At 35.5% G+C, this 15,260-nt stretch overlaps 1 protein-coding gene across 1 annotated transcript in view; it reads right to left on the reverse strand.

The window, feature by feature from the left end:
* vav2 (vav guanine nucleotide exchange factor 2) overlaps window positions 1–15,260 on the reverse strand; it is a 201,096-nt gene that overhangs the window by 21,690 nt on the left and 164,146 nt on the right. The window contains exons 7-10 of the mRNA XM_088940647.1: window positions 13,853–13,921; window positions 13,519–13,619; window positions 3,708–3,807; window positions 191–286 (exon numbers count right to left, since the gene is read on the reverse strand). Coding sequence (XP_088796773.1) covers window positions 191–286; window positions 3,708–3,807; window positions 13,519–13,619; window positions 13,853–13,921 — 366 coding nt within the window. The remainder of the gene's footprint in view (window positions 1–190; window positions 287–3,707; window positions 3,808–13,518; window positions 13,620–13,852; window positions 13,922–15,260) is intronic.

The following is a 15,260-nucleotide window of genomic DNA, read 5'->3' on the forward strand; positions in this document are numbered from 1 at the left end:
AACAAATCTCAGATGACCATATTTTGTTAATGTGTAAAACCATCTGAAGTTGTAAACTAGTTTCTTTTCCTGCAGACTGAAGGAATTGTGGATGACTGTTACACCAAGCTAAAAACAGTTGTATAGAAGACCTAACATAACCTATTAAACAGGGCCATTCTCACAAGATTTATAAAGTTAATGAACTTACTTTCAGCAGGAGATGATATTTTAATACCCTTTGCATTGGAACTACTAGCAGATCCTGGAGCTTAAACTTTCCTTCCTGGACCTTCATTGTGCATTCCTGTATACAAGACAAATGTCACGTTAACCTTTAAAGCTTTAAATCATTATAATAATAATTAATACAACTGCTGATACTAAAAATGTAGCCATAGTTGTACTGTATTGTACTATATTGATTTCTGGTTTATTTACCTAGCGATCTGCATTGGACCTAGATGCAATATCGTTCTCTACAGGAGATTATCTCAATTTAAAAGTGTTGTACACAGCCATAGCTGGAATATTCAGTTAATAGGGCACGATTATGAGAGTATTCACTAATAAAATCTGCTCAAACCTGCTCAAAGGCCCTACCCATCCCACCTTACATATTTTCTTTATATGCTCCTCTGAAACACAACCGTCTCATAAAGTATAAGTTGAAAACATATGTAAAAGCAATTCTAAAAGAATTGGAAAAATATTTCATTCCAAATACCAATCGATAAAACATTTTAATTTAGGTGTTCATCACCCAAACTGGTGGAAACATGCTGGTGGTGTTAAAAAAGTGTCCAAACCATCATTTTACTAGCAATTTCATACAAAACAGTGTTGAAACACTGCGAAATAACTGACATTCTCTGCAAGGGAACAAAGGCCAATGGTGATACATCAAATACAAAACTACTGTCATCAGCCTCAAATAAAAACAAAGCAATAAATTAAATACAAAAAGTGTCAATGAAGGCTAAATTATAATTATCGTCTTGTCAGATTTTATGAGTGACAGAAAGATATTGCACTTTGTAATAAAAGCTCTCAGGGATGTTTAGCATGTTGTTCCCTTCTCTCCAGTCCTTTAAAGACATTTCCTGATGTTATTTTATCACTCCACTCAGTGATTTCCCTACACCAGGGGTGTGCAACTCTTAACTGATCTTAATTGATCAGGTTTTTGTCTAAACCAGACCAATTTATCACCTTTGTCCAGTTTTCTAGTTTTCCCAATAGTCCTTCAGAACAGGCACTCCTACACTCTGTTCCTGATTTTCTGGAAACATTTTAGAAACATTTAATAACAAAAGAAAAATCTGGTTCTTGTCTCTCAATATTACTGTTTTCATACTGATCCATGAGCATCCACTCACACACAAGAGGGGGGCCGCACAGTAAAAGCAAATTTCCTTTTCTATGAATTTAATATCTCCAGAATGTTGTTTGTATTCGTCTGAGGCTTGCAGGCTGAACTCTCCTCTGCTCTCCTTCTCATTTCTCTTCTTTCCTATGTACTGTACTGCCTGTTCAGTCTGTTTTGGTACAGTCCACAACCCCCTGTAATGGCCCTGGTGCTGCATTGTCCGTTTTGTTTTGTGCCAATCACAATTATCCATTAGGATTGATTATTTGTCTGTCAATCTGGGTCTACTGAGTGAAAATCACTAAAATACTTTGTCACAGTTACAAAACCCAGTGTTCATTTAGACCAATTCTTAATTAACATACGTCCCAGCAATTATCAAGTGGATTTTGCAACATTTTAAACCCTATGTAATAATTATAATCTTCCACAATCCACAAAAGAACAGAGAGTCCTTATCTGCACAATGGAGAAGAAATAAGTCCTCAAGTGAATATGTTGTAATTGCTGATCACCCTTAGATTAAAAAATATTCAAATAAACATGGTTTAATCTGTGGATATGAATAAAGAAAAGGAAATCCTTATTATCTTAAAAAAGAAGCGTCTAGGCACATTATCCTTTGTAATCTCAATAAGAATTTACCACAGTGGAATGACTTTTCTGAAGTGTGGTACTGGATGGAGAGATACTGTTTCTGAAATACTGGTAAGCTAATGGTCCCTGTGGACTGAAATCTCGTCGTCCCAGAAATGTCACTCATAGTTTGTACCTTAACCTTAATTCCCATATTTTCCCTTGATCAAAGCTTTAAATTGGTAGTCTGTCATAAAAAAACACAACGTAAGACACTGCACGTGTCTCTAAATAGGCTAGCATGAAATAATTTTAAAAAGATAGTGACTGTGTAATGATACATTTACTAAAATTACACCATAGTCATCTTATGCTGATACTCAGAGAGCCGAACAAATTAACTGGCCAGTGTAGACTTTAAGCTGTAGTTTTTTCACACAAGACATGTTAATGCAAAAAAATGAAATGTGAAAAAAATGTTAATGTAAAAGTTAGCATACAGCAATTCTCCCCAACTCTGGATGGAGTTATAGGAGTACAGGACAAACTCTGAAATACATACTGTACTACATGTACAGTATACAGTAACTAGATTTGACAGGACTGAAAAGAGCTGAAAGTTAATAATTTGGCATCGTTACTAGAGATTTTACTTTTATATATGTGTATGAGTGTCAAGTTGAGCTCTGGGCTCTGAGATGTCATTTCATGTCTTATTTATGTTCATGCCTATCACACTTACAGCATCAGAGTGGAAATCTATTGGTACCAGACAGATTGTAACTATCCAATAATGACTTTATTACACAGAAGCTAGTGTTATTGACCCAGTCTTCAGACTTTACATAATATTATTCTAATAGGATTTTTATTACATAAAGGGAAATATCCAGCCAGTGTAGGCCAGAGAGTTAAACAAATTATTCATGCAGACTGTTTTAGAACTTTTAGAAGTGACATTGATAAAGACATACTGTATACGCTGATGAGATCATCATCCTTTAACACCTGCAAAACCAAGAGCTTGCAGTTGGGTAACTTGCAATGTCCCTAATACAAACTCGTTTTCCTGCATGAATGATCCAATCTCCTGTCTGAAAGGTCACACCACTCATAGCTGTACTTAGCCTCCCATGCCTAGGAACATCATTAAAACCATTTCTTAAGGGCTCTGTAAAGGTCAGCTCCTATTCAAACACACTGGGACAGACCACACATTCATTTCAGGAACACTTTTCACCCTTGCATGCCTACTGATGTGGCTATGTGAGAAATTGAATCACAGCACTCTGCTGCCCACTTACTATGCTTTAATGAGAGGTCTCATGGTCAGAGCTACATTGATTATCTGGTGATGATACCAGACTATCCCTGTAGTATTTCAAATGCATTGACTGGATATGTACATTGCAAAATATATGTACTTTCCAAATGCTCTTTGCATAGTCAATCAATACCTTTGACTTCCTAAAGGCACATAAAAGCTTTCAAGATGCCACCTGGCGAACATGACACACCTTTGATCTAATGTCATTTGGCAAAAGCTGCAATAAGTTCTGTACTTTGTGAACAGATCATAATCAGTAAGTTTTCAGACTCTAGAAAATGCATCCTGTCATAAAACAGTGACAGGCAACCATACACTTCTGAGGTGTGTTGGAAAATGACATTATCCATTTTGAAAACACAGTTTAATTTTAGGTTGGTTTCCAGATGAAGTGCCTTTGCTGCAGTGTAACCTTAAGATGTATTTCTCTTGTAACTATAAAAAAAGTTATGTTACCTCCACTTTCATCTTGACATCTTCACGTGTCACGATAAGGCTGTCCAGAGTCTTCTGAGCATTTTCCATGTGGCTGCAGTATTGCCCATAAATTAGCAGCCTGTATAACAAAAACAGTAATGTGAAACACTTGTCTGGAAACCTTCCCTCTCATTTAGAAAATGGGGACAAGATCAGAAAAAGGGCAGAGTAACCATACTGAAAGCCATCATCCATTTCCAAATTAAACCATTAGTTTTAAATTACTTCCAAAGTTATTCTTTTCTTCTTCAGAGTGTCTTGATTTTATGCAAAGTTTCAAGGACATCAGAAGCTGGAGTATATCCACTGACAAGATTTTAATCTGGAAAGTAGTTCAAAAGCCTGCACCAGCACTTTTGATTGCTGCACCTAGCACTGGCACCTATTTCTGACTAATCTAGTTGATCAGACATAGGAGAAAGCTTCTATACCACTCAGTGGACTGGCATTGTGTAGCATTTTTCTTTGAAATAGAAAGGACTAGAATTACTTGGCTACAAGTGCTGCATGATACAGCTGAAAGTTAAGGTTAAAAGTTCTGTTTTTAAACAGAAAATGAAATGTTGCTAGAAGTATGTTAAAATAATAAAACAGGAACTGAAAATTATTTGGAAATTTGCATAATGCTTAAGTACGAAAGAGTCAAGAAAATGATGACGCAGTAGAGAAATAACATTTCCATATCTTTTTAACAACTCTAGACCTTAATGGACAATCAGAAGACATTGTAGCTCTGAAGCACAAAAGTTCTCTCACACTAAATACATATTCTATCATTCATGAGATGTCCGTAGCCTGTAAAATGATGACCATAGGAGTAAGTAAACTTCCAGACCAATAGAACAAGGTCATTTAGAAAAGGTAAAGGTGAAATGAAACCATATCACTGACCATGTACAGTAGCATACTGGGAGAGAACTATAGGAATGCAGAAGTGGAGGTTTCAAATCTACATGTTTTGAGTTTTTACAGTAGGTAGCCTAATTACTTTCTCTTGATTACCCACTGGGTTGATAACAGGCCTAAAATTGACAGGCTGTGCTATCCCTCCTGCAGAACCATGCACCCAGCTGAGCACAGTCTGTTTCAGACAGGCTCATAAGGGCCTAATTAAGGGTTGATGATTTTTAGATATTATCTTTCTCTTTCATGCAGAATTAGCTGAACATTAATGGAACCTTTTTGGAATGTAGATCATAATGTAAAAATATATAATAATTGAACAAAAAGCTTTTTATTTTGAGGAAATTTCAATTCTTATTTTTGTCTTGCTGAATACAAAATGTGAACACTGATGCTGTTCCACAACTTAGAAGCACTCAGTTCAATGGTACAATGAAAGAAAGAACCAGATCCTTTAAGATGGAATCACACATAGAAATAATATGTAAAACTGTTACTTAATAAAAGTCTTTTCATTATTATTACTGTATTGACGGTACTGATGATTTCAATTTTAGACAATAAAAGGTATGCTGAATGAATGAAATTGTACAAACATTTTAACATGGAATACCATAAAAACCTTGGATCAAAAAGTACATATGATGTACACATAAAATATACTACACATTTTAAATTTTTGATGTGAATTCATAAGAATCTGAATGCCATCTAAGCATTTGTTTACAATGTTAATCTTTTGCTACTTCCAGGCCAATGAGTAGACCATTACTGTGTTTACCACAGTTCTTTAGAATTGTAATGGTATTCTAATAACTGAGCAGGTAGCTACATTATTAAACTGTAGCCTGTGGAAATATACCAGCACAATTAACTGATCAAAATTGCAGCTAATTTAAACCAAGAAAAAGCCTGATCAAGTTGTCTACATTTGAGTGAAATAATATAAACAAGTAAAAACATGTGAACAAGAGGAAGTATTACCCACAAACTGAAAAAGTACTCTTTATTAAAGATGACCTACAAAATCCCCTCAGGTAAAGCTAAGAGGGACCCACTCTGAATGTTATGTGTTGTGCCTGCAAACATGGTGCCGATTGTGGTGTGTTGAGGGATGTATCAGATCTCTGGAAAGGGACAGGGTTTAACATCAAAAAGTGTCATCAGATTTTTTTATCTGGTTTTCAATGTGGAGTTCAATATTATTACCTAGAAAATAACTTAAAATTCAGCTTGTAGCCATTTGATATATTACATGAATGAGCTACAGCACTCAATCAACCTAGACTCTGAATACAACCACATCTTCTCCATTTCACTGGCAATGACAGATTTAGAGTGTTTTCAAAACCTGCCGATAAGTAAATGCTGTCCAAAATGTTAACACTATATCCCTGATTAGATTTCATGTTTCACAAGCAAAGGTGTCATTGAGCATAAGGAATTATTAAAAGCTCCCTCCATTCTGAGGGTGAAGGCCACTATGAATTACTCTGCTGTCTCCTAGCTCATATCGCATGTATTAAACTTTTCACAGGCTAGCACCTGACCCTGCTATTCAAAAACAGCCCTGGATAAGAATAAACTCAAGTCTCTTCAGCCCCTAAAAACTATCAGCACATGTAAATGATAACTAGTGCTTACAATGGGAGTGTGGAAGAAACTGAGTGGTTTAACATTAGCTTGTGTTTTTTTCCAATCACACATAACAGTAAGCTGCTCATAAGAAAAAACTCCTCATAATAAGAACACAAAGAAACAAAGATACGGCAGTTAATTTAACATTGCCACATCTATCTTTGTGAATAACAAAAATATACTGTAGACCCAGATTTTCCTGTTGAAAAGTTCCATTTTCTTTTCCTATTCTGCAATGGAGAAGATTGAAAACTATCCTTTGTTGTTGTTTTTAATTAGAAAGGAGCTGTGATTTATTTCAAGCACACTCAGTCTCAAAGGAATATATATGCCTTTGTGCTCCTACAGCAACAGGCCAAGAACAAAAGAGATAATTATACACATGCCATGGAAAGTCACAAATAATTACAGATCAAGCAGTGAATGTCAGCCCCCTCTAGAAGTTTGGTGCGTCCTTGTTGGAGAAGTAGAACAAATCTGACTTGAAAGGTGATTATAATTTTTAGCTCACAATAGAGATTATGCAAAGAAGCAAATGAGATGCCAGTTTAAAAGGCTTTTAGTCATTTTGTTTCAAGTGAATCAGTACTAAAGAAAACTGACAGTGTGAGCAATCTCATCAGAGGATGAACTCATCTACATATCATCTATTTAAAATGTATATCATCATTATATTTTCTATATAATATTTCTATACATTAGCTGTTTCAATAATTCAAAGCATTAGAATTAGATGTCTATAAGCAATCTATTCATATGTTATTAACATTTATAAAAATAATTACACCTAACGCTATCCTATGGTCAGGATTAGGGTTTGTTACAGTTGTTCAGTTCATCTTTTGCCAGGGCTGGCTATTATAACACTTATATCACTCTACTAATACCTTGTTAATTTACAAAGCCATTTAACTCCTAACCCCTAATCCAAAATGATAAAATGATTTGCAGTTCAATAATTCTGATTGAAAAACAGAAATGACAAATTCCTTCTTCCTTAGCTTCTTAGGACAAGAAATCCCAGGTGTCCCTGCCAATAATGTTTTAAATTCTGAAGGCAGATCTTTATTGTTTTACAGAACATTAAGAGAATATTTGAGATCATCCCACTAAATATGAAATCTTAAACAGTTCACGGCATGAATGATATATTTGTATTCTGCAGGCAAATGATGTTACCATTCAAAATGTTGTTTTATTACTAAATAATTGAAACTTGTTTGAAATAATAATTGAAATAATTGAATAATTGGAAGGCTGTTTCCAAAACAATTGGCTTAATATTCTTCAATAATATCTTACTGCTTACTTTAAAGGCTAACCAAGCTTTGAGACCTCAAAATGCTCTCTTCAATATTCTTCGATGAAGACTTGTTGAAGAAGTAGAATACTGTATGTCTGATTACTGCACTGGAACTCTGCCAAGACACCTAAAATAGTCCAGAGACTTAAGAAGATTTAAGCAGCTTTTATTTAAATTCCTTAACAAGCACTGCAACCTGTAAATAACTTCATAAATGATGTGGAACTGTGACTCTCTAATAGAGAAACACAGAGGCTTGGTTCCTCTGGGAAAACTGTGATAATGATGTGGCACTTCTCTGACGGCTCCTCCAATGTGAGAAATAATAACCAAATATTAATAAAATCTGAAAACAACAGTCATGCACCTGTGGTTCATGATAAACCATTCAAACAAGCAGCAAACTGGCGGCTGCATTCCCTGAAGCTCTTCCATGGGCATGAATGCAAAGGTATTAATATAGCTGTGAGCCAGTCCTAAATCAGACGTGAGGATGTGTGGTGCACTCTCAGTCTCAGGGCCCACAGGAGAAGTGGGAGAGATGGTCAGCATCTGTCAGTGTCAGTGTCACACTGATGACATATGGAGCAGAGGTTTACATATTCACACTCTGGGGAAAAGAAGAGCTGCTTATTAAATTATAATTCAACTAAAACATTCACAATCACACCACTAGGGCCATCAGAAGAACTCTACTGCGGAGTCAATACATACAGTATACATTGCAGGGTGTTTTGCATGATGTTGTGATGGACCACAGTGCTCTTACAGGCATTATGAATGCTGCTGACACCCATTTGGAGCTCCATGATCACAAACAATTTGTATTTTCTCTTACATTGACTTTTAAATAACTAGTGCCACTTTTATTAAATTATATATTCATTTTATAATACAACTATAATTATGAAATACAAATCAAAAACTGTAGGAAATGTTTCTTTCACAAGACAGCATATGATCTTCAGAACCTGTTATTTTGAAGACTGACCCAGATCTTAAGTACCGTTCTCCTACTGGACTTGATCCCTTGTATTATTCATTTTTGGTTTTATCCGTTATAAAGTTTCTAATTGGCTCTCTTGACAAATGTATGGCTTTAATCTCCATAATTTCAGCACCGTTTAGGCTGGGATAACCAGAAACCCTGTGCACTGTAGATTTACATATGTAAAAGATGGCCTTTTATTTGAAGAAGCATAGACTTTCAACTAGAACTACATTTAGACATCCTTCCTTCTCCCTTAGTTAAGAAATACTATAATATAGTAAGCAGTTGCAAATAAATAAGCATGTCTGCTGGTCTTTAGGAAGTGTTATGTTATTCACGTATCTTACATGAGACCTGCTGCTAGCATATTCGACAGTACGGAAAGCACGAAGGCTGGAACTGCTCAGTCAGAATTATCCCTCAGGTCCAGCCCCGGTGCCCTTGCAATGGAAAAACTTCATTTAAATTCTTTCTCTTCTCAAGCAACTTCAAATGCTTCACGTTTCTCATTATGAGAACCCCATCGTGCATATTATTTTTACATTTCAAATGCCCCTATCTGCCCCCAAAAAGAGCACAACATTCACCAATCTCCTGGCAAAACAGAAGTGATGGCATGCAAAGATTTGTAAATTGACTCCTATGCATCCTGCATCATATATTTTCCATTTCAGTTAGATTTCACATGTATTTGGAGGTAACAATGTACTTATTTTTAATAATTCAAATTACTTATTTTTCTATATGAATTTTTTTACAACCTTGAAATGAAATGTAGTCATTTTTTATCAGCGGGTTTCTAAACCAAGCAACGTAACAATATTTGGTTCAATATTTAGCACACTTTGCAAAATCAGAGCATGCCACCTGAAGCTGGGTTTAAAATAAAATGGTTATTCAGGAGAAGACATTATCAGACAAATTAAAGTATGGTCATGATCAATCCACGATCCATCCACAGTCATTGAGAACAAATGTGCTCAAACATGCTCGGTGCCAAGCAGACATCCACAAGGGAAAACAATAGTTTTGGAAATGGCCCATTTTATGGTGTGTTACAGCCTATTGTAAGATATATTAAAATAAAGACTAAAATAAATTCACTATACAGTAATAAACAACAGAAAGACAAACACCTGGAAATAAATGACAAAGGTGGTGAACCACTAGCATTTAGCAACATATGGCATAGGACTACAGGGGATTTCCTTTATTCATTGCTCAAGAACTTAACTGACGGAAAAGGTCAGCAGAATTAATGTTTCAAGGTGATGGCCTATACGAACAGGGAGTAAGTGGTTTTCAGACCCTGACAATGCAGCTTCTGTGCAGTGAATAGCATGATCAAGAAGCCCATCAACAAGAGAAAAAGATCATGTAAATCATGCATAAAAATGACGCAACCCCTGACCTACAGGCATATAAAACATATATAACTTTGTTATCTTTCTCACCTTTTTTTCCAGATCCCATTTTGTACTGGTTTTACAATCAACACAAATTACAACCTCCATTATATTTTTTGAAAAATGAAATAAAAGGTTTGACATCTTTAATTTTGCATACAAAAATGTCAAGGTGGCAATTGATATAACTCTTTTTTTCTGTCTGTTAAGACTGCTAGCAATATGGCACTCACAGTTAAAAATATACTAATGACCCAGAATCATGACAGAGATCTTAGGCTTATATAAGGACTAACCAGCCTGACTTTGGAGCTAATGAGATCTGTCATTCCAGCTTGGCAGTCAAAAATGACAGAATTAAAAGATAACTCAAGCAGATCACGACTTCTTTTTTTCCCCAAAGCAGACAGGACAGATCTGTCTTGCCAGGGCCCATTTGTTCAGACCTTCTGTCCCAAAAAGATTTTTAATGAGTCAATTGCAAATGCAAAACAAACAAGCAGGAGTTTTAATTATGCACCCAGAAACACACGGAGCTGCTTATCTTTCGGGAACACAGCCAGAGCTTCTGGCTTTTGTGTGAGTGATCCCCACAGGGGTAGTAGTGATAATCAGAGCCCCCCTGCAACGAGGCAGATACAGACAGGACTGCCTACACCTACAGCGTTGATACCGAGCAGGGAATTAAACCTCTTCAGCTCAGGTTTGGCTCAACATGTAGTCCTCAGTGGTCAGACGTGCTGGATCAGATTTTACATTCCAGGCAGAAAACATTAATATATATATAACTAGTAAGGAAGCAAACCCTATTATCATCATTACTTGTGCTAAGACAAGCATGAACCCACTATTTTAAACCATAAGTATTTAAAAACTCTGAATACATTGCAATGCATTGTATGCGGCATTAACTAGCAAAGCCAGACATTTAAAGCATTTTATTCTCTTTTATCTGAAACAAACATATGGTAATCTTGTATAAAATGTCTCAATTGTTTATTTTTAGCTTTTTCAGTTAGAAGTTTACATTGAACATTACATTTGTTTCCAACTCCTAGAATTATCACACGAAACCCAAATATTACAGAACATCACGCAATTCTAGCTGGTAAAGTGCACTGTGAATAATACCAGACCAGCATAAGAATCTGCAATCTTCTTTTAAATATATAATGACAGAAAACAGACATTTTTCAAATTTAATTATTTTGTTAGATTCTCTATTCTATTCTTCATTCCAATACATTCCATTCCATTATTATTCTTTTATGAGCTTGAAGATTTTGAATAAAGGGCTGGATTGGACATTGCATGAAGTTTCTCTTTGATTTCCAGCCATGCTACAGGTTGGAGCTGGGATGTGAGACTGTGAAATCTGACAGCAGCACACTCAGCACTGTGGTATAGTGGTAGATAATGTGCTCAGTGAAAAGAAGGCCATGCGTCCCCTGGAGGACTGGAGCCAGAAAGTGAGATAGCAGCAGTGTTTCAAGCAAGCTCATGGTGTCGATCCACTGAAGCAGACTTACAAGTAGGCAAGTAATGGCAAGTAATGGCTTTTTTATATCTGCTCCAAGCTCATCACCCTGTGCTTATGTTAGTACTTTTTAACTTAATCCTGTCTATCTTCTCATATATTCTGTCTGTCCTGGGATTCCCAATGGGATTGAGTATAACCCAGTAGGAACAAAAACCTCCACACACTTGGTGAATTCAATCAGTGCTGCAGTACTAAAATATGCCTATAAAAGACTCCATTCCTGTAGTTACAGCTCAATTTATTCTGCAGAATCCCTAAGCCGGTATTGTAGGAAGCTTCCCAAAAACAAAACAGTTAATTTTGAAAGCTAAAAATAATATGCCTTCAGTGATTGTTTTAGAAATCCTCATTGAAATCACTTACAAAGCTGAAGGTCTTATTTTATAAGAGACATTGTGCTCTGATTTTTATGAGAGTCCACTTTAATGCCAACTAAGTGTTTGTCAAACAGGGAAGCAGCAGGTGGTATAGGAAAACAGGCCTAAGATAAGCTTTAAATGAAAAAGCTTTCTAAATTGGTGTCATTGTGGTGCTGTAAAGTGAACTTGTGAGAGATGATATACCTCCCCTAAACAATAAAAAACAGATTTAATTCTGTTTAAATAACCTTCACTGCTTTTTTTTGAAAAGAGCACTAATTTATCTTTTTCTCTCTTTTGGGATCATGGAGTATGACTTCTTTTTCTACTGATCTCTCCTCCAAATTCACTGGCAGTACACTGTATACAGTAGACAGGGATATTACCTGTCTAAGAGGTGCAACTTTCTTCAGTGAGATGTTTTTCTACATTATTGATTTAGTGAAAGGAGTTCTAAAAGGTCACAGTTTCCCTTTATATCCTACAATGCAGAGATCTAACACAGAGGGCTTGCACTGCTGTAGGGCAAATAGACACTATATGGACAAAGGAGGTCAAAACCAGACTGCTTAATGGTGTATTCACATTGGCTGCGCAGAAGGACTGCTTCTCTTTACATTTCCTAGTATCAGATAGGGAACTCTTATATTGTAAGACTATAGGAAGAGTTTCTTTTTTTGCGTTCCTTGCAAATGTTCCTAATACAATGGAATGAGCTATTTAAAATGAATGGCTCTTTTTAAATGCAGGAGATAGTGTAGCAGAACGGAGTACCTTTGAGGAATCTCCCTGCTTTGAAAAAGGACAACAATAAAGGTTCCCAATGGCTTTTATTAAGAGTCCTGTTGATAAGAAGGCAGACTGTTGCTTTCCTTCCTCTACTGAGATGATCTGCTTTACCACTCAGTTTTGGAAATATCTTAACTTGCTAGAGATACAGCTACATGTAATACCTTTGATGTTACATGATGTATTTGGACAATGTTGAACAGAACTCTGAATTTTACTCCTTGGTCTTTCAAATCTGTCATCTGCTATGAGTTTAAAACACATTCATTTAGAAGTTTGTTCTCCTTTTGATTTTAACAGGCGCCTCATACATTTGTGTTTATTTTAACTTAATGGCAGCTTTTACTGAGCATTCTTATTTATTTCCTGACAAATTTTGCTGCTTGGACACAGGTGTACTCTTATTAAATTAAAACTTGTTGGTAATTATGGAAACAGCATTACTGTGAGCTCCTTTCACATGGTTAATGAATCACGTTCAATCATTGGCTGGGAGGAGTTTTCTCTGTCATTCTGAAAGCAGTATAGCAGGTCATGGTTGTCAGCACTTATTGTACGCAATGGAAAATTCTGTTGACAGGCTGGTTTTGAAGATAAATGGCTCAAATATACCATATTGCATCTGCTATACTGAAGATGACGTTATATACTGTGCATTGGTACTAAGTTATGGCATTTACTGTATATTACATTGCACTCCTGTATTGGAAAATGATTCATAGGCTAGTATGGATTAAACTCCACTTAAGTATAGTATAAGGGGGCACATGACTGTCAATTTGCTTTTCTCAACAATCATTTTTGTTTATTACAGTAAATAAAAGAGAAATTGCTTTTCAAAGAATATTATAGACTCTTTACCTTTCCTTGAAGTCCAGAAAAACTTTTCCCAGCCCATTTCCTCCAGCTGCCACTGTCATGTCAATAGCCCTCAACAGTGCGAAGTGGACCTTGATCAAATCCTGGGTTTCCAAAAAAAACACAGTTGATAGTGTGTTACATGGAAGGAAGTGACAACACAAAATCAAACACAGCTCCTTAAAGCAGATGTGGACACATTCAGCAGAACACACACAGTGTTTGCAATGGTAGTAGCAGGAAGGACGTATAGTGTCACAAAAATAAAAGTGAAAAAAACACAGAGCATTCATTTTTGAAAATTAAAAAAAAAGTACTTCAAGTTGTATTTACTTGCCTCTAGATTAACGAAAATTGCATCCATTTCTTGAGGGCTTAAAACTTGCTTCAATGGAATCATGTAATTCTGAAAAAAGGAGTTTAAAAAAGGTTAATGAAAATGCCAATGAATCAAACTTTATTTAAGTAAGAAATCACTGTTCCTAAACTGTTTCTTAAACTTTGATCCAGAGCAGCAGTAATAAAACACTAATGGTGACAACTCATGAATCTTGCTATGGGTCTTAGCAGCTATTCACACCGTGGATAGCATGCTCTTTGTCAGGCTCTTGTAATATAGCTAGGCATGTTAAAAATGAGAAGAAAGAGACTTGTTTCCTGTGGTGTTGTCTTAGACATAAGCTGTTTTATTTAATTCAGTGAAGTGTGAAAAATTACATTCTAACATCTGATCTCAATATTATGACCCTAACTTTATGGAGCAACTCAGTTTCATCCTTAAAAAATAAATGGATATTTATTGCCATTAACACTCTCAAACATTCTTTAAAAAGTAATAATATCAAAAACACATTTTGACACAAATGAAAATAGCAATAGGTAAAGAGAATCCATTAGAAAATCACTCTAGTTCTAAATCTTTCATCTACAAGTAACCTGTAAGGAAGTAACCATTATCATATACTGTACAGTTTACTTTAGGTGTTCACACATGTGTTCGTTTATGGTAGGGTTTCATCATTATTCATCATTATAAGGGTTCATTATTAGATGCAATTAATATCTTTAATATTGTTATTAATCGACTAATGTCCAGTAATGTCGATTAATATTGTATTAGATTTTTTTCCATAACCATTTATATATTTGCATGTGCAACCATCCACTAATCTGAAATGTGACATCTTACTTTATTATAATTGTTACCAATTGTGCCACTTTTATTATCGAAACACACATAAGAAAACAATGCTGAGCCACAAGAGGTTACAAATTCCTTTGTAAGTGGATCCTTTTGTTGCTGTACAGTCTATCTACCTTTGAAAGGGAATCAAGATTAGTCCATATAGTGCTCAGGAAAAAGATTGTTCTGTTCAAGCTTGCTCATCTCAAAACAAATCATGAAAACACTGACACAAACCGACAGGATATTTGTACCACAGAGTGAGGCATGCAATTAATCTTCCCAAAGAGTATGCTTTCTCAATTCCAGGGATGATTCTGTGTTTCAGAGATAACTTAGAAGAATATAATTTATCTCAGACTTCTCTCTGAAATGCACACTTTCATTTCTTGCAACAGAGAAGTTTTCAATGGACAATTTCTTAACACATTCTAAGGGCAAAAAGTGCAGAATTCTAAGATTTGATTTTATATATACATACTACTTAATAGTTTTCACATTTAAATGAAGAAATAGTTACATTTCTTAGCTGACATGTGAACTGCTTTTTTACAGATTCAGA

The sequence above is a fragment of the Atractosteus spatula genome, chromosome 23, assembly GCF_055471065.1.
Source record: "Atractosteus spatula isolate fAtrSpa1 chromosome 23, fAtrSpa1.hap1, whole genome shotgun sequence".
NCBI lineage: Eukaryota > Metazoa > Chordata > Actinopteri > Semionotiformes > Lepisosteidae > Atractosteus > Atractosteus spatula.